Genomic DNA, 23,136 nt, shown 5'->3' on the forward strand with positions numbered 1-23,136 from the left:
TAATGTTACTATCGATTTTTTTTTTTTTTCAAAATATTGCAATTTTTGTACTTTGCGTTACGTTTGAAGGCAAATAAATCCTAAAAACTAATCTGAAGCAGTAGAAACGATAATTTTCTTAGTGCGCCATCTAAGAGTTACTTATTTATGAATTTTCCTAAAAATAGTTTAAGATTCTTCCAGTAAGTGAAACTGTCTCAAAAATATATAATAAAATAAAAATAACTTTAAAAAATATATATCAAATGTTATCTAATTGGTGGCGTGGTGTCAGATGTGCAGCAACTTTCTCTTGCAAGTTCAATCTGAAGTGTTTTACAACTAAGTGATGTCCTCTGTTCGGCAATCCTTGTCAGATTTTCGAAAGGTAACAAAACCACTTCTGTCTACCATCCCTTCCCACATTCATGAATGGACCACCCCAGTCAAATCGAAGATTTCGCCAGTGTCACTTAAGGTACCTCGCTTCAAACAAAAACTCTTTCTTTCTCCACGGGCTAAATCACCAGTAAATTCATCTAGTCCCGTTCAAAATGTGAGTGTTTCAAAATTAATAAACCCAGAATCTTTATCGACAAAACACGTGTGCGAACTTCAAGCTTCTCCTTCATCAGAATGGCAGTTATTGAAAACTATGCTGAATACGCCACACCGACAACTATTGGCAGTTGTAGGTAGTGAGGATAGTGACAATGTTCAATACGAAAGATTTCATGAGATTAATAAACCAGTTAAACTTAACATAAAATCACCAGAAAGAGATGGCCAGTATCTGGGAAGAGGTTCTTTTGGACATGTAGTTGTCAAGTATTGGAAAGGTAAATGTAACTTAGGAACTGATTGTAAATTAGTTGCACTTTCATTTTCTCTAGAATTGTACCAGGAACTGGTTAGCTGATTACAATAAATGTTAAAATGTAGAAATTGCAAATACAGTTCGTGCTAGATTAAATGTATGCAAATTTTCTGATGTTAGGGATTAGTAAAGTTAAATTGTATGAAATGATGTTTAACTGATTTAAAGAGACCTTTAATTTCAGTTACTATAATTTTTAGCAAACCTTCAGCTTCTTAAAATTATGTGCGCCTCATTGCAACAAGACGGTAAATACCTTCCCCCCACCTACTTCTTACACATACCTTACATCCTCCCCCTACTTCTTACACATAGCTTAATGGTGGTAATACTTCATGAAGTGGATTCATTAAGCTGTAAATTAAAGAAATGAATTATACTTGTTTCAAATATGTTTCTTATCTTTGGTCGGTTTATATTATGAGCTATATTTCTTCAGGTTCGAAACCTATACTTGCAATGTAATTGTTTTACAATTTTTACAAGTATAGGTTTATAAATTTAATTACATAATGGCAACTAAATAATTGCCGATGTGTAACAAAGACCCAAAACAATTCAGATTCAACTAATACAACTTAATTAAGTCTTCGAAGTGAATTGAGCAGCAACTTGCTTTACCGGATTGCTGTTCTAAGATGTGGTGTGGGTCTGTCTGTGTTATGATGAAGTTAAACTATTTTGCCTATAATCCTGCAACTCTGTTTATTTTTTATTATCATATAATTAATTAGCAGCTTTCTTTGTTGCTGTTGTAAGTTATTAGACAACTTTACCATATAGAATCATTCATTTCAAAATTTACCAAACCCTTCATGTTAACTGCTCCATATTATAGATGCTTTCGCCTTCAGCGAAAGCATCTATAATATGAATTTATCTATAACTAAATAATAGTTGAATCACTTTCTTATCAATGCTAGCAAAATTCATTGACAAAATATTCAAAACATTGACAAAACTCCACGAATTGTCCTGGTATCCTTCCTGCACTGCTGAGAGAACTTCATATCAGACTACACAATTACTCCTAGGTCCTTTTCCATTATCCACTATCCTGAGTACACATTTGAACCACACTTGATGCGTTACTCTAGAAATACCGCTACCCATATGCAGTACCTTGCATTTGTAAATGTTAAACTTCCGTGTGCCCTGTGGGACTCCACTAAGAACTTTAGTCCACGAAGAGCAGTGTCTATTAAAAACCACTTTTCTTCCACTCATCTATCTCCTTTATCCATAGCAGCAACTTTCCCTTAATGCTACACTGTTCCAATTTGTACAGTAGTCTTATGTGCAGCAGTATCAGAAGCTTTCCTGAAATCCAAGGAAAGGTCAAAGTCACAAAGGAGGCTAAGCAAGCTAAGGAACATTATGAGAACAGCAGTAAAAATTTCTATGCTTATATTGACAGTAGAAGGAAGGGGTTGAATCACATTGGGCCACTCGATGTCAATGGGTTAACTGTTGGTTTCTGACAAACCGAATAGGTATTTTGCAACTACGTTCGCTCATGAGAAGTTCTTTACTGAGAGGAATTCCAGACGAGTCTAACAGAAGGGTCTAAATGATTCTGTGATAACTTAGAGGAAAGTGGAAAAGGAATTGTTGAAGTTCAACGTAAAAAAGGCAGCTGGGGTGAGTGAAATCTATTCAATTATATTAAGGGATGTAGCAGAGGAAGTAAGCAAACCCTTAGCCATAATTATGAGAGCAATCTTGTGTTCAGAGGAGGTCCCTATGGCCTGGAGATATGAAAATGTATCCCCCAGTTCACAAAGGGGGAATCAAAGGGTGACATGAGTAATTATAGACTTGACGGCTTAACGGCTGTTACGGGGAAAATAATGAAGCCATTGGTTAAAGAATAATGCAGAACTATCTAGACGGGAATACAGTTATAATGGAGTAGCAGCATGGATGTTTGTTTTTAAGGGGCGGTCGTCTTGTCTGAACAATCTCATTAGATGCACTGATCAATGAACTGTTTGAAAAATATAATTTTAATATCATATACTTGGATTTCCGGAAAGCTTTTGATACCGTTGCATATAAAATATTGCTATACAAACCGGAACAATGTGGAATTAAGGACAGATTACTGTTATGGATTAGGGATGGTTGAGTGGGAGAATACAATATGGTTATCAATGGACACTGCTCTTCGTGGAATAATGTTATTAGTGGAGTCCCCAGAATTCAATGCTGGGCCTATTCTTATTTTATATATATTTTTAATGATATTAATGAAGGTATAGCAGACCTAATGTCTAAATTTTCAGATGGTACAAAGGTTGGCAGGATGGTTAATGATAGTAATGAAGGTATGCTGCTGCAAGGTGTAGAAAAATTAGGCCAATGGGCTGAGAAATGTCAACAGAAGTTTAAAATTTACAAATGCAAGTTACTGCATATGTAAATGTTAAAGTTTTACCAACTGTTGTTGTAATAGATTCATATCCCCCCCCATCGGGTGGAAAAGGCCAGGGTTCGAATATCGTCAATAAGGCGGGGAACTGTTGCGCGCTTTCTTCACTCCGTGGCTGAGTTAGTCGTCTCAGGCGTAGATAGCAAGTTTCCCTCCCCCTGAAACTCTGGTTTTTCGTCCAGCAAAACAGGCAAATCGACTAGAGAACACACGCAATTTACAGACGTAAAACACGCAGCACGGTAGATGATTCGGGTGGCCTAATATGACAATTTCTGGCAGCCCGACAATGCAGTCGGGCTGCCAGAGTAGCTCATGGGGTTTTGTCAGTGATATACAGACTTTGCTAGCAGGGATAAAGCAGCGATTATCCCTTTGTACAATGTCATGGTTAGGTCACATCTTGAGTACTATATACAGGTCTGGAGGCCTCAATTCAGGAAGATGTAGATCTGCTGGAACGGGTGCAGAGAAAAGCTAATAGATTAGTGAAGGCGGAAAAAGGTGCTCTTACCAAGAAAGACTTCAATTCTGCAAAAATGTAGAACTGAAGCCTTTGTCTGGAGACTAGGCACCTACGAGGTGATCTGATTGAGGTTTTTAAGGTCATTGATGGATTGAGTAAGCTAAATGTTGTTGGCATTCTTCCTCTTGCTGAAACTACACAAATGAAAGGGACATAAATTCAAGTTGAGGAATAATGGTTGCAGGATAGATGGGTGGAAGTTTGTCTTCGGCCAGCGGATGGTTAATTGTTGTAACAGGCTTCCATCTAAGAACTAGTCAAATTCTTGAATTTGACTAGTTCTTCCTTGAATTTCTTTTTGAAATAGTTTTTCCTTAAAAAAAAATTTCCACTAATACTAATTCTAAACCCTACTAATGCTAAACAGCATATATTAAGCTATATTTATTAGATGTTAGTGTTTTGTTTGTTTTTCTTTTAAAGACAGTTCTTCAGGTCATTTTGCTGATAAACAGTGAAATTTTAATTTCACTGTTTATCAGCAAAATGCGTCTTTGCACAGACTTAAATCCTCGATCCCACTGACAGCCCAAAAAAAGGGGGGGGGGGAGAAAACCAGCTTACTCGGTAAAATAACGATCAATATGAAAAGTTAATGAAGTTTGAAAGTCTTAGTTCAACGTCAGAGTTAAATGAAGGTTTTAAAAAAATGGCCTTTCCTTAAGAGGAGATGGCAGTGATGTTTTTTTTTCCCTGAAAGAAAAAAAATATATAACACTGTTACAAATTAAAGCAAAATTTAAAATTTATTCTTTTAGGTCGGAAGGTTGCGGTGAAGATCACCCACCAGTCTTCCAAGTCTTCAACTGGGGAAAGAAACGCACTGTACTTGCATCATTCTCACATAACTCGCGTGTTGCGAATTTACGAGACTTCTAACCATCGTCGGCTATTGGTGATTGAGTATGGTGGCAGTACAAACTTGCAGAAAGTTCTGGAAGACTCCTCACAACCAATACCAGCAGCCCTTCGTCTAAGGTGAGTGGACAGACATTTTATAATGGTTGAAAGTTACTATGCATTCCGAAATTGCACAATTTGTGGTTAAACTGCACAGCCTTTGTGAGGGGGAAATCGTAAGTTTTATTTTCAATCTCAGGTCTAATTTAATTTTCTTTCTCGAGAGTCTTTTTTTTTCTACTTTCTCTACAAGAAAATAAAATCGTAGATATAAAAGATGGTTAAATTAATATCACATTTGCTAATATCACCATGAAATTATAAACACATGAAATAAGAGTTAAATGGGAAAGAAATCTTGACAGAAATAACACGTGAAGAGATTACACTAATACTGATCCTTTGTTTCGAATCCAAAAACATTATGTTCAGTGTAGTCTTTTAGTGGTAAACGGGTAACACACCAATGGTATGCTTTGTCAAAGTTAGACAAGTTTTCAAAATTATCTAAAGTAATTTACTCAATTACGTTCGATTTTTTTTTTTTTTTTCCAGCTAAAAGCAGGTGTCCAACAGTAAGGTAATCAAACCTGATCATTAAGTCGCAGAGTTACATGAGATTACGAAGTATTTTATTTATTTATTTATTGTAATGAAAGCATTTTTGTAAATTTAAATTTTGCACTTCTGTTTTGTCCATTTACTGACATACGTTAAATTAACATTAGTAAATTAATAAGAGGAGTTTACCTCAATATAGTACGTGGAACACTTCCGTATGATACCCTCCAGAAATTAAAACGGAAAAAACAAAAAAATCGACAACTTACCGGTACATTAAAGTAAAATATAAATAATTAAATAATCAATTTAACACAATTCAAAACAATTAAAATTCAAATTAACGCAATTAAAAGAATCTAACGAAAATATTCAAAACGATTTTCCTTCCTGAAGCTGACAATGCTTGTCGACCGACTGTCGTGATCACAGGAATGAAAATTGCCGAATCAGGCTAAACCTGCAACTTAAATAGTGATTGTGTCTTCGCGCATGCGCGTAAAGGTCCACGCATCGGAGATCAAATATGGCCGCCGAACATTAACAGAATTCTCGTGTAATTTAATTTCAACGGTTTCTGCAATTAATAGTCGCGTATAATTACGTTGAACGTTAAGTATTTTGGCCTCGTTAAATCAAAAAGTATGTTTTTCGTTAATGGCATGAAAGGCTAATTCTGACGCTGCTGAACGAGAAGCACGAACTGAGGCTTCGTGTTGATTTACACGAATATTAAGAGAAAACCGCGTCGAACCCTGATAAGACGAGTCGCAATCACCGCAAGAAATGTTGTATACCAGATCATTAATTTGTGTTGCGAACGCGGAAAGAACCGAGCGATTGTTCAGTATAGTGTGTAACTTCCGTATAGGCCTAGCTATAATTTTAAATTCGGTATCTTTAAAGAATCTGTTAAGCTGTTTGTGCCACTGTTCAACGTATGGGACAGAAATAAAGTATTTTTTGATATTACTATTGTTGATTGGTGCAGTATTTTGTATCCTATCCTTAGCTTGTACCCTAATTCGATTTATTGTGTTAATGGGATAACCCCTGTTCAAGAATCTGCTAGTTAATATTTGTATTTCTGAGTCTAAAGCAGAATCCGTCGTTGAATATTTATAGGCATTTAGAAATTGATTAAAGATAATCGATCTTTTGTAGGTGAACGGGTGGTAGCTATTATAATGTAGAAGCATACCGGTGTTTGTGGGTTTTCGATAGATGCTAAATTGTATTTTGTTCGAGTCCCGGGTAAGCGTGAAATTTAGAAAGTTTAATGACTTAGTATCTGTATATTCCCTTTCCAATGTAAATTTGAGTCTAGAATGAATATTATTAAACGAATGTAAAATGTCTTGGATAGTACTACTATCGGTAATAACTAGAACATCGTCTAAATACCTCCCATAGTATGTGATACGGGGACGAAAAGATGTCAAATGTATCTGCTCAATCGTTGAGAGATAGATCTGTGACATTAAGCCACTCAGGCTGAAACCCATTGGTAATCCAAAAATTTGTTTGTACACCTTGTCTCGAAAGGTGATGTAGTTAGCCTCAACTAATAGTTTAATTAAGTGAAAAATTTCTTTAATAGGCAGCTTCGTATAATTAATCGGTGTCGAGTTTTTATTTAACATATCCCAAATAATATCTAATGTGTATTGAACGTTTACATTCGTATATAATGAGGTAACATCTAATGAGAATAAATTGTCATTGTCGCCGAGTCTACAGTCTTTAAGATTATTAAATAATGTATCGTAATTCTTAATCTCAAATTGTATAACCTGTCTAAAAGGTTTTATAATGTTATATACATGTGTGGCTAAGGATGGAAATGCCGAGTTCCTGTAGGAAACAATAGGTCGAATCGGAAATCCAGGCTTGTGTAATTTTACCTGACCAAAAAGTGCAGGAATATTGTATGTTCTGGACTTCAATTCCTTCAACTGAACCATAGTAATGTAGTCGTTTTTTCGATATGTGGTTAACGTTTTATTGTATTGATTTACCAAATTGGTAAACAGTGTCGGGTCCACTTCACGATAAGTGGAGGTATCAGACACAACTGAATCTAACTTATTAATATAATCATGTTTATCTAGTATTACCACTGTATCTCCTTTATCTGCCCTCTGTATAATAATGTCCTTATTTTTTCGAAGTTCTCGTAAAGCTGAACTGTCATGTGTATTCAATTTAGGAAGTCGCGTTTCTTTTATGTTATTCACTACTTGGTTAACTTGTTGAATAAATACATCTTTTTGTGGAACACTACGAAGTCCAAATTCAATATCAATTACGCATTGTTTTTTTGGCAGCTTTCGAGGTGGTAAATTATAATTTAATCCTTTGGATAAAAGTGAAATCTGGTCCTGCGATAGTGTACACGAGGAAAGATTTGTAACCTGTTGATATGTCGGTTCGTTGAATACTGGGTGAGGGGGTGTTCGTGAATTAGCCGACATATTCTGTGGTAGTGCGTTATGTGTCTGTGGGGGGGATGTCACCCAACTCGTGTGAACTTGGTCGCAAGCTCGCGACAATGCGTTAGAATTCGCAATGAACGTGTCAAGACACGTTCCTAAAAAGAAACGCGACTTCCTAAATTGAATACACATGACAGTCCAGCTTTACGAGAACTTCGAGAAAATAAGGACATTATTATACAGAGGGCAGATAAAGGAGATACAGTGGTAATACTAGATAAACATGATTATATTTGGGGGGACATGTGGGGACAAACGATATTAAACGTACACGATCTGACGATTTGTTGGAAAAATACAGGACCATGCTGAGGAAATGTCGCGAGCTAGGCCATAATGTCTGTGTCTGCAATTCTGCCCAGACACGATAGGAGGGATTATATGTTAAGAGCTTTGTGGATTAACTCAAGACTTGAAGGAATCTGCAAGGCTTTAGGGGGTAAATTTCTATCAGCATGGCCCACACTTGTAGGTAGAAGGAATTTGTTTTGTAGAGACGGGATACACTTAAACAAAGGTGGTGCAAAAGTTTTTGCCAGTATTATTGAGGATACCTTAAAGGCTCAGGGAAACTGCTAGTTAGGGGGGATGTGGGTAATACTGACACGCGTTTATCTGATAATATTGGTCAATGTAACTCTTGCACATACCTTAAGAGTTCTTATCTGTTACCCCAACTGGACGTATTATCTAGATGTTCTGGGGGCAAAGACGTTTCACGTGAGCAGGTAGCTAATATCAGGGAAGAGAGCCTAAAAAACTTCAAGGGTTGTGTTAGGGTTGTTAAATATACAAGAACAGTAAATCTTAATTGTTTATACAGTAACGTTTAGAAGTGTCGTCAATAAAATGAGCGAATTCGAACTGCTGGTTAAAACAAGTAACGCGGACATAATAGGGCTTACGGAGACGTGGTGCCACCCGGAAATTGGGGATGATGAGTTTCAGTACGGCTTGTATAATGTATTTAGGAAGGATAGAGTAGATAGAAGGGGTGGTGGGGTAATGCTTCTTATCAGAAGCAGCCTGAGTGCGACGATAGCTTTCCCAGATTCAGACATTTCACATGCTAGTATAGAGTCTGTATGGTGTGAGATAGTTGGAAACAAAGGTACAATGCGAGTAGGCATAATCTACAGACCAGGTGATTGTGAAGACTATGACAAAAGCCTCTACATGCAAATGGAATGGGCAAGTAAGCGTCAATGCCTTATTATGGGTGATTTCAATTTGCCTCTAATTGATTGGAGTAAATGGGAAGGAAACTCGACATGGGGAACAAAATTTTTAAATCAACTAGATGACTGTTATTTGTATCAACATGTCAGGGAAAGTACTAGAGAAAAGAATATCCTAGACCTCATCATCACACATGAATCAGATGACATAACAGGGCTGACAGTAGAGGAACCAGTAGCAGGAAGTGATCACGGAGTTCTACTGTGGATGATGACGAGAGAGGTAGCAGAAGTAAAAGGCAAAGGAATGGGTTTTAATTTCAGAAAAGGAAATTACGATGCCTTAAGGTACTACATGGCCTCTATTAACTGGGTAGATATCGCGCAGAGAATGAATACAATTGAACTGTGGTACGCTTTTAAAACATTAATCACAGATGCCTTGAATGCGTATATACCATTAAAAAAATACTCCACGAGAAGGGTTCCAAGTTGGATGAATAGTGAAGTTGCCACATTACTTGAGCAGAAAAAGGTGGCATGGAAACGTTACAGAGCAATAAAAAGTACTGAAGCCTATAACAGCTACAAGGTGATGTGTAATAGAGCCACAGAAAAGGTTCGACAGGCAAAGGCAGTTTATGAGAAATCACTAGCAAACAGAGCAAAGAGGGGGGGATAAAGAATTCTTCACATATATAAATGCCAAGAAGAGCAGGACAAACCAGATCGGACCTTTACGTAAGGGAAAGGGGATAGTAATAAATACACCAGCTGCCGTTGCAGATGAACTCAACAGTTATTTTGCATCGATATTTACAAATGAAAAGCCTTTTGTGGCAATGGGAAATTGTGGGAGCGAAGTTAAAAAATATGTAATTAATGATATTGAAATTTCGCAAGATTATTTAATGAAAAAACTTTCAAGCCTACAGACTAGTAAGGCTCCTGGAGTTGATGGAATATACCCTATAATCTTGAGAGAGGCGGCAAGCGAGTGCATTGAACCACTGAGGCTGGTTATGCGAGCATCACTAGACTCTGGGGAGATTCCCTTGGATTGGAAAAGTGCAAATGTATCTCCCATACATAAGGGTGGCTCTAAAAGTGAAGTGGGAAATTATCGACCTGTCAGTCTGACTTCAGTAGTAGGGAAAATCATGGAGGCATTGATCAAGGGTGGAATTCAGGATCATTTGGATAGAATTGAAATTCTCAAGGATACTCAGCATGGTTTTGTAAAGGGAAAATCATGTTTAACAAATCTGGTTCGCTATTTCGAAAGGGTCACTCACGAGCTGGATTTAGGAAATAATTTCGACATTGTTTATTTAGATTTCAGCAAAGCTTTTGACTCAGTCCCACATGAGCGGTTGCTTTATAAGCTGGAACAGGTTGGAATCACTGGGAAAATCCTTAGATGGATAGAAGGATGGCTTCAGGGCAGGAGGCAGAGGGTTGTGATAAATGGCTATTCCTCAGATTGGGTTGATGTAAGAAGTGGGGTTCCCCAAGGATCAGTATTAGGACCACTGTTGTTTTTAATTTTCATAAACGACATTGATGAAGGGATAGAGGGCGTGATGTCTAAATTTGCAGATGATGTTAAAATTGGTAGAGTAGTTAATGATCACTGTCAAGCTGAGCTTCTTCAGAGAGACCTAGATAGACTTCAAGAATGGTCAGAAAAATGGCAGCTGTGCTTTAATCCAACAAAGTGTAAGGTATTACACCTGGGAAACAGTAATCCCAAAATAACTTATTCACTTGGTGGAGTTCAACTAAACCCAGTACTGGAGGAAAGGGACTTGGGTGTTACGATACGGTCAGACATGAAATTCTCTGAGCATTGTAAACAGGTTGCAAGGAAGACCCATGGTGTCCTATCGATGATCTATCGAACTTTTGCAAGTAGAGATAGGGACGTGATAATCCCATTATATAAGGCCTATGTTAGACCACACTTGGAATACTGTGTTCAAGTATGGAGACCGCACCTAAAGAAAGACATCGAGCTTCTTGAAAGGGTGCAAAGAAGGGTAACTCGCCTGGTGAGATCGGCAAAAGGGCGTCCTTATGAAGAAAGACTTCGAATATGTGGGTTGCAGAGTTTGGAAACTAGACACCTTAGAGGAGATTTGATTGAGGTGTTTAAGGCTCTGAGAGGCATCAGTAAAATGAATGAGGACAAAATTTTCAAGATTATAAATGATGCTAGAACTAGGGGACATAAATTCAAGTTACGCGGGGAAATGTTTAGATTGGACTGCAGGAAGTTTTATTTTAGCCAGCGAGTTATAAATTACTGGAATAAGTTGCCTTCATGGGTGGTGGAGGCCGACAGTTTGGGGAAATTCAAAGGTCATCTGGATAGTACTTTCGGGTAAGGGAAGCGCATAAGATGATAGGTTTAATTTCCTTTTTATTTAATTTTTAATTTCATTTTATTATTTTTATTTATTTATTAATTATTATTATTTATTTATTTAATTTTTGTTTTTATCATTGTTTTGTTCGGATTTTTTTTTTTTTTTTTTTTTTTGGCTGGTGCAGCATAAGCCATAGGCTTTCTTGCACCATACGGCCGTTACTAATACTAATAAGTTAGATTCAGTTGTGTCTGATACCTCCGCTTATCGTGAAGTGGACCCGACACTGTTTACCAATTTGGTAAATCAATACAATAAAACGTTAACCACATATCGAAAAAACGACTACATTACTATGGTTCAGTTGAAGGAATTGAAGTCCAGAACATACAATATTCCTGCACTTTTTGGTCAGGTAAAATTACACAAGCCTGGATTTCCGATTCGACCTATTGTTTCCTACAGGAACTCGGCATTTCCATCCTTAGCCACACATGTATATAACATTATAAAACCTTTTAGACAGGTTATACAATTTGGGATTAAGAATTACGATACATTATTTAATAATCTTAAAGACTGTAGACTCGGCGACAATGACAATTTATTCTCATTAGATGTTACCTCATTATATACGAATGTAAACGTTCAATACACATTAGATATTATTTGGGATATGTTAAATAAAAACTCGACACCGATTAATTATACGAAGCTGCCTATTAAAGAAATTTTTCACTTAATTAAACTACTAGTTGAGGCTAACTACATCACCTTTCGAGACAAGGTGTACAAACAAATTTTTGGATTACCAATGGGTTTCAGCCTGAGTGGCTTAATGTCAGAGATCTATCTCTCAACGATTGAGCAGATACATTTGACATCTTTTCGTCCCCGTATCACATACTATGGGAGGTATTTAGACGATGTTCTAGTTATTACCGATAGTAGTACTATCCAAGACATTTTACATTCGTTTAATAATATTCATTCTAGACTCAAATTTACATTGGAAAGGGAAGATACAGATACTAAGTCATTAAACTTTCTAAATTTCACGCTTACCCGGGACTCGAACAAAATACAATTTAGCATCTATCGAAAACCCACAAACACCGGTATGCTTCTACATTATAATAGCTACCACCCGTTCACCTACAAAAGATCGATTATCTTTAATCAATTTCTAAATGCCTATAAATATTCAACGACGGATTCTGCTTTAGACTCAGAAATACAAATATTAACTAGCAGATTCTTGAACAGGGGTTATCCCATTAACACAATAAATCGAATTAGGGTACAAGCTAAGGATAGGATACAAAATACTGCACCAATCAACAATAGTAATATCAAAAAATACTTTATTTCTGTCCCATATGTTGAACAGTGGCACAAACAGCTTAACAGATTCTTTAAAGATACCGAATTTAAAATTATAGCTAGGCCTATACGGAAGTTACACACTATACTTAACAATCGCTCGGTTCTTTCCGCGTTCGCAACACAAATTAATGATCTAGTATACAACATTTCTTGCGGGGATTGCGACTCGTCTTATCAGGGTTCGACGCGGTTTTCTCTTAATATTCGTGTAAATCAACACGAAGCCTCAGTTCGTGCTTCTCGTTCAGCAGCGTCAGAATTAGCCTTTCATGCCATTAACGAAAAACATACTTTTTGATTTAACGAGGCCAAAATACTTAACGTTCAACGTAATTATACGCGACTATTAATTGCAGAAACCGTTGAAATTAAATTACACGAGAATTCTGTTAATGTTCGGCGGCCATATTTGATCTCCGATGCGTGGACCTTTACGCGCATGCGCGAAGACACAATCACTATTTAAGTTGCAGGTTTAGCCTGATTCGGTAATTTTCATTCCTGTGATCACGACAGTCGGTCGAAAAGCATTGTCAGCTTCAGGAAGGAAAATCGTTTTGAATATTTTCGTTAGATTCTTTTAATTGCTTTAATTTGAATTTTAATTGTTTTGAATTGATTTTGAATTGTGTTAAATTGATTATTTATATTTTACTTTAATGTACCGGTAAGTTGTCGATTTTTTTGTTTTTTCCGTTTTAATTTCTGGAGGGTATCATACGGAAGTGTTCCACGTACTATATTGAGGTAAACTCCTCTTATTAATTTACTAATATTATTATCAACGTAGAACATATTGAGTATTACAGCTCTGATTCATACTATCTAGTTAAATTAACATAAAACCACAATTCCTGAAATATTGGGAAAAGTTTTACTTTGGAAAGACAAAAAGGAACGTTTCTGAACTATTATTAGTAACGTTTTATTATTATTATTATTTTTATTTAATTAAGTGCACTCTTTCTGAATCGGACAAAATCAAAGTTCCCCTTTGAACATAGCCAAATTCTCGACTCGACCAACCTTAGCAGGTAATTTATTCAAATAATTTACAACGCCTGCTCAAAAATAAGTTTCAAGTGAACCAATTTTTCTCACTTATTCCCTGATATTTTATATTTGTGTTCCCCCCTCCCACCTTTCCTACCAATGAAACTTTCAAGTTATTTTTTTAATTCCTTTTAGGGCTTTGTATACCTCAATCAGGCCTTCCACTCCCTTAAAATGCCATTGCAATCTGCATCTGGTCGCCTTTCTCTGAACCTCTGTCGCCATTTTGATGCGGCCTCCTGACCTGAATATCATATTCCAAATACGGTTTCACCATAGTTTTATACAGAAGGACAGTGACATCCTCCTCTAATTACAAAGGTCCTATAAAATCAGAGATAGGATAGGATGTGCCTCCCTACCTGCTTGTTTATACTGATTGGTAAATCTCATATGCGATTGTATCATAAGCCCTAAGACTTTTGTCATGAACTACTTTTAACTCCTCCCCTTCCTAGTTTATAACTAATTCCTGAATTTCTGTTTCCCGGATGCGAAACCTTAAATTTAGAAGCATTAAAATTCTTTTACCGTTTTTCAGACCATATCTGAATTACCTACCCTTGTATTACAACAATTTAGCAAACTTTCTTTTGGATAGGGGAATATTGCGTTTATGCTGGAAATGGCCCAAATATTCAATTTTCATCTAGCAAAATATCTGAATTGACCTTAGTTTCCTCGATACTTGCTCAGTTAAAACAGAAAATTAAATTGAAAGGCTTAGGCTGAATTACCAAAAATTGTAATTACCAAGAAACATTGACAGATCCCCCCCCCCTTCCCATGAGCTGTAGTAGTAGTAGTAGTGGCACATGATGCAAGAAAGCAAGTGTAGGAGCTTATGCAGCATCAGCCAAAAAAAAAAAAAAAAAAAATCACACCATTCCCTCCAAATACCTGTCCAGTTCCTCCTTAAATTTATTTAACTTATCAACTTCCACAACGACAGATGGAAGTTTGTTCCAGCAATTAACCACCCACTGGCTAAAGGCAAATTTCCGCACATCTATTCTACATCTGTCCTTTCCTAATTTGAACTTATGTCCCCGTAGGTTGGTAATCTGAACAAGTGGAAGGATCCCATCAGAATTCAGCGTGCTCAACCCATTCAAGGCCTTATAGACCTCAATCAGATCACCGCGCAGGTGCCTAGTCTCCAGCCACTGCAATTTGCAGAACTTAAGCCTCTCTTGGTAAGAGAATCCCTTCATTCCCCTCACCAATCGTGTTGCTCTTCTCTGTACACGCTCAAGCAAATCTACATCCTTCCTAAAATGAGGCCTCCAGACCTGTACGCAGTACTCAAGGCGTGGCCTGACCATTGCCTTATACAGAGGGATAATCACCTTTTCCCTGCCAGCAAAATTCCTATATATCATTGACAAAACCCCATGACCCGCCCTAGCAGCCTGTCTGCACTGCTCAGAAAACTTCATATCTGACTGCACAATTACTCCCAGGTCTTTTTCATTTTCTACCACCTTAAGTGTAGTACCACACAGTTGGTACGTTTCTCTGGGGGTTACTTCTACCCATATGCAGTACTTTGCATTTGTCAAGGTTGAACTTCAGTTGCCACTTCTTAGCCCATCTGCCCAAATTTTCTAGATCCTGTTGCAGTAGCACACTGCCATTACTGTCATTAAAAACCCTGCCAACCTTTATGTCATCTGCAAACTTCGACATTAAGCCTGATATACCTTCATCAATATCATTGATAAATACACAAAACAACAGTGGACCCAACACCGAACCCTGTGGGACTCCACTAATAACATTAGTCCACGAAGAGCAGCACCCATTGATTACCACCCTCTGTCTTCTCCCACTTAACCATCCTTTTATCCATTGTAGCAACTTACCCTTAATACCATTCTGCTCCAATTTGTACAGTAGTCTTCCATGCGCAACAGTGTCAAAAGCTTTCCTGAAATCCAAGTATATGATATCAAAATTATTTTTTGCATCCAGTTCCTTTGTGACCAAATCATAATAACCAATCAAATTTGTCAGACAAGACTTTCCCTTAACAAACCCATGCTGTGTCTTGAATTATTGCTGCAGTCTTGTCTAGATGATCCTGCAATGCATCTTTAACCAGCGACTCCATTATTTTACCCGGAACAGAAGTTAAACTAACTGGTCTGTAATTACTCGTGTCACCCTTCGATCCACCTTTGTGAATTGGGGACACATTTGCACATCTCCAGTCCGTGGGAACCTCCCCTGAGTCCAAGGATGCTCTCATAATTATGGCTAAGGGTTTGCTTAGTTGCTTTGCCGCCTCCTTTAAAATAACTGGATAGATCCCATCCACCCCAGGTGCCTTTCTTATGTTTAACTTCAACAATTTCTCGTCCACTTTGCTCTCAGTTATTACAACATCATTAAGCACACTGCTACAATTTGATAACCTTCTTCCATTTTCAAATTGTAATAATTCCTCACGTGTGAATGTAGATGCAAAATACTCATTCAGTTTGTTTGCTATCTGAGCAGGATCATCAACAGTCGAACCATTGATGTCAAGTAGACCAATCATATTCATCCCCTTCCTTTTAGAGTTTATATAAGTAAAGAAATCCTTGCTGTTTTTCTTAGCATCTTTTGCCAAAGATTTCTCGTAATCCGCCTTTGCCTGCCGAACCTCCTTTGTGACCTGATTACAGACTAGCTTATATCTGCCACAGGCTTCTGCGTCACCTGATAATTTATATGCATCCCATGCATTTTTCTTCTCTGTTACGAGTCTCAATAGTTCATTTGAGAACCATTTAGGCCTAAACCTTGAACGATATTTCTTAATCGGTATATAAAGTCTAGTAGCTTCCACGATTAATTCTTTGAATGCTTCCCACTTAGAATTTACTGTTTGTAACATCGTCAGTTGATCCCACTGTACAGAACTTAAAAACTGTCTGAGACCACTGTACTCCCCTTTACGGAAGCAAAAACCGTTTCCTTTACCCCTGACGGTAGTTACCTCTTTGAGTAAATCCCACTTCAGCACACTGTGATCACTGCCACCTAGTGGTTCCTTTATCTGCAAATTCTTAATACACGAATGATCACTGCTGATAACCAGGTCAAGAGTGTTACTTTCTCTGGTTGCCTCTCGAACATGCTGCAGCAGAAAACAATCATCCAATAAATCCACAAAAGTCTGACTAGTGTGTGAGTGACCAACCCACAAGTTCCAGTCAATATCTGGGAAGTTAAAATCCCCCATTATAAGACATTCTGATTTACTGGCCCACTCTATTTCTCTGTTCTAGCAGTCAGCCTCCAATTGCTTCCTAGGTACATAAACGTCTGTATAAACTACCTTAAGCTTTGTACTACCCAACTGGCCTACTATGAAACTCCAATCAGAGTCGAAAATCGGATTTGGTTAGTGGCATACACTTTAAATAACGAGCAATATATTTCTCCATGGAGCATTATCGTTTATAATAGTACAATAGAGCCACAATATTGAGATTGGTGAGATCTCCAACTAGAAAAGAGAATTTCTATTTCACTGGCCATTTTTCAGCATATCTGTCTAGTTTACCTAGTTCCTCTTGAAATGGCGCAACCAGATTATTGTCATTGATAGCGTCAATATGATATCAGTATCAGTGATATATACCCTGCCCACCTTTGTATCATGAGCAAACTTCGAAATCTGAAATTACTACATCGATATCACTAATAATATTAAAAACAGTAAGGGGAACACAACAATGGCTCTTGTGGTATCCCACTCATAAGTAGTGGTCATTTGTAATTGTTTTCTACCATTTAATCATGTCTTTATCCATATTAACCTGAAACCATCACTTTGGTGTACAAACAAAGCAAACAATTTTTTACTTAAAAGTCCAGTTTAATTAATATTTTGCGATGAATTCTGGGAAACAGTAATTATTAACAATTATTAGTATAATTATAGTCTCCAACTAGGAAAATATGTTCATTGCGAAATAATCATCGTTCTGATGAGACTACATTAATTTGCAGCTTCTGTAACCAGGTGGCTTCTGCTCTTCGGTACTGTCACAGTAAAGACATCATTCACATGGACCTAAAACCTTCCAATGTTGTAGTTTCCTCTTCAGGAATATGTAAGCTGACCGACTTTGGAAGCAGTATCAGTCTGAAATCCGAATTCCGCAGTGAATCAGCTGGCAGAAGGATGGCGGGAACTGCATCGTATTCGGCTCCAGAAGTCTTTTGTAATTACCCGTTAACCACGAAAGCTGATATATATTCTTTTGGGATATTTATGTGGCAACTATACACTCGCCAAATACCTTTTGAAGGAGAAGATGCTCACGTAGTCATTTATAAGGTAAGGTTTGAAGTTTTCCTAGCCTTTTTAATATACAATAAAAATATATTATACGGAGTCCATACTAAGTCGTCAAATACGGAGTCCATACTAAGTCGTCAAAGTTCATTTTTCCTAAATCCGAGAGGATTTAGGAAAAATGAACCATATCCGCCATCCATATCACAATAAATATGAAAGCAACTGCGTTCACGCTAGAAGTAAGCAGATCAACCGAATACGGTAGATGAGTCGAGGTGTTAAGATTGACGGATTCCAAAGAGGGAAACAGGATGCTATATTAGCAATCAATCTGTTCATTCCATTGTAATAAAATTGCAACACCTTACAGCAATTCGAAATGTCGTGATGCCACTACAGCTGGGAAATGTTTGAGTAGACCATAGAAATTGGCGGAAGGACGCTGCTTAGAAGGTTGACCCTCAGATCTGGTCAGTCCTCATCGAATACTAACAACTAGGAGTTTAGGGAAGGCCACTGTAAGTGATATTAATAAAAGGACGATACGCAGGGAGCATAAAATCTGGTGTTATCTGTATAACATCAGATTTTATGCAGAAGAACTGCCGCGTGTCGGGTTGACTTAATTGATTTCTGGAACGTAGGAAAAGCTGTGGAGAGAAGTGACGAATCGGAGTACGATCCGATCTTATGGTCATTTTTTGATCTGATGGATTCCCGAACAACGTTGTTTGCTTGTTTACTAATGTGCCTTCACAACTGTGAAGTTTGGAAGAAATACTGTCGCTGTCTGCATTTGTTTCTCGTGGATTGGGCCATTGGTCTTCATTCCTGGAACAATGAATGCCATGCAATACATTCATATTTTGGCGGCTGTATTTCTACACTATGGGAGTAGTCCTTCTCTGTCAGTATGATAATATATCCTGTCAATACTGCACAGCTTATAGTGACTTGGTTTGAAGACATCTGTGTTGGAAAGCTTGGTCAGCCTTCCCAGAGTCGTTACCATAACCCCAGCGAACACCTTTGAGATGAACTGGAAGTTCAGCCAGACCAACGCACTCCCAATCGGTAGTTGCATGGCATTAATAAATATATCAATGAGAAGTTCCTTAAATACAGATTTGCAGTTACTTTTGGAAATATAATGTATTCACTTGCACGTTAAATTAAAGGACTTTTATTAATTTAAAATGATAGTCTGTGTTTCTTATTGTGGATACCCGTATAATGATAAAACTGCAGTTTTTCTTCTACTTTTCGTCGCATGAACGATTTAAGTTGTGCTTTGTAAAATAGTAAACAACATTATTTGCTATTCAGGTAGTTAAATACGTAGAAAATATCAATTATACCTGGATTATATTTAAAAATACTGGTTTCATAAAACACGCTGTCAAAATTTTAAACTTTAATAACGGTGTTAAATTATATCGTATATTTGCTTATTTTTTTTAAAGGTAGTAGCGAACAATATCCGCCCACAGTTTCCACCACCCAGCGAACAACAACAACAACTGGACACTTCGTATAAGGAACTAGCCGAAACATGTTGGAACATGTGGGCTGGAAAAAGGCCTACAGCTGATGAAGTTGTTGATTGTCTGGAACTACTTCAAAATTTAAATCCGATATCTTCGAGTTCCACTTGGAAAACGGAGAAAATCGCCTTAAAAGTTGATTAATTTTTCAGTTTTTCTTAAGAACGTTGATTCTACTAAAGTATTTAATATTTTAGTTAGTATTACTGTACTTTTTTGTTGCTTTGTTTTTAAGGGTTAATTTATTGGATAAAGACAGTTTTATGTGTTGTAACCGTTTGTATTTAACAGTTCCGTGAAAATCGTGACGAATGCGAAATGAGTCACGAAAAATCAGTTTTTATTTATTATTATTATTTTTAGCTAAAATATGAATATTAATTGACTTGAACACAAGTTTCCTTCATTAAGACCAGAACATAATATAAAAATTGATCATAAACAGAGCTATGAAAAACAAAATTGATAATATTTCTAGAACTAGGATTCCGACTGAAATTCTCAAACTCCTAAATTTAACATTAATCTAACTTGGAAGTTCCCAGTAATGTCCTGTAGAAGGAAATAACAACAATAAATTACTGTTTGCGCTTTAAACCTTTAAGTTGGATTGGTTGGTTTATAATTTGTGCTGATCACGTCAGTTGGTTGGATGACAATTCGATGAAAGACAGAGTGCTACAATTCTGTGTATCACAGAGGCCAGAAATTAAGAAACCCGATGGAGTGAAAGGTAAAAGTATTCAAGCCGATGAATTTTGTGTAAAAGTATTCAAGCCGATGCACTAGTAACCTAGACTTGTTGAGGGAATGTAAGGGTTAGAAAACATTTGAAAGATGAAAGCAAACAGACAAATTCTTGTAGGCGGGTTATAGTGCGTATTTGCCTATTTTGTCCATATCGCAACAACTGAACTCCAAATAAGGTTAGTTTTTAATTTTTTAAAACATTTAACACTGTCGAAGCCAATGGTCTTCTAGCAGCATGGATTGGTCCAGGATTTGGACGCCAGTAGAAACTTATTGACATTGAAACTAGAAGAAAGGAAAATAATGCCTCACTGTGCCAATCGTCCTTTGCTGTAGGGGTAGACTCAGATTTGTATTCTGGGCTTCCATTCTTGGGCTTGGGAAAAGCTGAATATCGTAAGTGTGAAGATAGATTTGACACATTACATTTAATACAAACCAACTCTGTGTTTAGTATTTCTTCTTGAATTCAAACTTCCTTTACCAGTATTGGGTAAAATCTGACAAGAACCATAGCATACAGAAAACAGCAGCGTGTTGCGAAATTATTTCACCAAACTGCTAATATTTTTCAGATTAGTGCGGATTTCGAGTGAAATTCAAGTGCGTTCAGGATCTACAATAAACAGATTAGTTAAATTTGTAACGATTAGGTATTGGGTCAGCAGTAAGAAGGGTTTCGTTGATAAAAAGAGGAACAGAGGCATAAAATTGTTGCGAAATTCTGTAAAATGATTTTATATATTTTAATTACAATATGTCTGTGACAGTGTCAAAGAGTGGAGAATCGAATTCTGAGGTCCATTCTTGTAGATTGATTCCGCTGTTCTTGAAAACCCTTTTCGTCGAAAGGGCTACATTAACAAACAGAATATGCGCTCGTGACGCAAAAAATAGTCTCAACTGTGCCAAAAATGCACAGTTGGGATGTGTTATTTCGTCTAGAACCGTCGCCGAACTGATTTTTCTCAACGATACTGTGGCTGTTGGCCGTTGTTAGCACCCCAGAGTTCGATCACGTACAGCAGATGCCGTGTTGGGTGTTCTCGAGTATTTGCGCGACGGAATTTTGCCTAATCGATTTCCTGCACGTTTCGTAGAGGCCACCGCACTCTCCAGATCCAAACCGTGTGGCTTCTTCCGAGGGTTTCCTTTCGGGTACTTATAGAAAGAATATGCACGCAGTTCAAGAACCGAAGCAGGAAATTTAAAAGCTATGAATAGCATCAATTGATGAAGAAGCTATGGCTGGATTAACTGAACATTTCCAAACACAACTACAGAACGTTTTGAATGCAGATGACGTAAAAGATTAAATGTAAAAGTAAAACATCACGGGATTTCACTCTTATAATGCTTCTGAATTCAGAGACATCGGATGCATTGATATACTTAATGTATCTGGATAAATCGTAACGTCTTTTACTCAATGACCCAGGGGCTCACATCTGGTGAGTATGAGCTTGGCACACCCAGGGTCCTGAGCTGCATGTCATCATTCTTCTTTTTCTTGGTGATTCCCTTCTCTCTCTCTCTCTCTCTCTCTCTCTCTCTCTCTCTCTCTCTCTCTCTCTCTTTCTCTCTCTCTCTCTTAGGGTACTCGATAATTTTTTTTTTTTTTTTTTGGCTGGTGCAGCAAAAGCCTCAGGCTTCCTTTCACCTTATGGCTAATTATAATAATAATAAGACCATATCTGTATTGTTTTTTTGGTGAAAGTATGCGATAAATGTCCACTAGAGGGATGTAAATGTCAAGTCCAGGATTCCTTTGGTTTTGAGTTCACGAAGGGGTAGTCACCCTCCTTGCAAAACACAAACTGTTCATACTTCTACATATGTAATCTTAAAATAACAGATGACGTTACAAAGTGCAAAATTAACTGTCCCAAGTTGTTCAATACGACATTACCATTGGTAAAACAGCATCACAAATTCAGTGTGGGATAGGAATGACGTTCATCTATACTTATTTATTTAACGTTCGGAAACAGCTTTAGAAGGTGTTTTAGGGGGAGATGTTATTGCGATATATTAGGCATACTTAGAAAAATGAATAAGAAACCAGTCTCATGAAGTTTATCACGGGCAACATTTATCAAAAGCCGGAATAAATTGTCTTCCATTATAGCAAAGGCAGTGTATCGGGCTAAGTTCAAAGCTGAATTGATTAAGGAACGAATATAAGTTTAAAAGGGACGATTAAATTTAAGGAACGAATGTAAGTTTAAAAGGGCAAGAGTGGGTAAGGTTATCGTAACGTCATATTTTGGGTGTGCAAAAAGTTGAAAAAACAAAACAGCCTTGCTGAACTTTAGAATATTCCCCAAAGCTAATTATTATTATTAGCCATATGTTGCAAGGAAGCCTGAGGATTATGCTGCACCAGCCAAGGGAAAAAAAAAAAAAAAAAATCTGGAATAGAGAGAGGGAGGGAGGGGGAGTCAGAAGTAGAAGGGCATCACCAAGAAAGAGAAGAATGATGATATCCAGCTCCAGGACCCTGGGTGTGCCAAGCCCATGCTCACCAGATGTGAGCCTCTGGAGGTATAATTAGCTTTGAGAAGTAGTTGTCAGGGCACGACGCCTTAACAACTACTTCCCAAGTTTATTTGTCTATCTGTATGAGTGAAAGATGGAAACACTGCATGAATCTCTTGGCTCATATCTGGTGAGTATGGGTTTAGCACACCCAGGGTTCTGAGCTGGATATCATCATTCTTCTCTTTCTTGGTGATTCCTTTTTCCTCTCTCTCTCTCTCTCTCTCTCTCTCTCTCTCTCTCTCTCTCTCT

At 37.4% G+C, this 23,136-nt stretch overlaps 1 protein-coding gene across 1 annotated transcript; it reads left to right on the forward strand.

Annotated features, from left to right (window-relative positions):
* The first annotated feature begins 270 nt into the window (after positions 1 to 270).
* Positions 271 to 19,740, forward strand: LOC150075756 (serine/threonine-protein kinase mos-like). Its single transcript, XM_090387872.1, has 4 exons — positions 271 to 818; positions 4,572 to 4,791; positions 17,761 to 18,091; positions 19,516 to 19,740. Exons 1-4 carry the CDS (start codon positions 329 to 331, stop codon positions 19,738 to 19,740), a joined length of 1,266 nt encoding a protein of 421 aa, XP_090243998.1. The 5' UTR covers positions 271 to 328.
* The last annotated feature ends 3,396 nt before the right edge of the window (positions 19,741 to 23,136 follow it).

This window comes from Mastigoproctus giganteus, chromosome 13 (genome assembly GCF_048544385.1).
Source record: "Mastigoproctus giganteus isolate SK-2022 chromosome 13, ASM4854438v1, whole genome shotgun sequence".
Classification (NCBI taxonomy): domain Eukaryota; kingdom Metazoa; phylum Arthropoda; class Arachnida; order Uropygi; family Thelyphonidae; genus Mastigoproctus; species Mastigoproctus giganteus.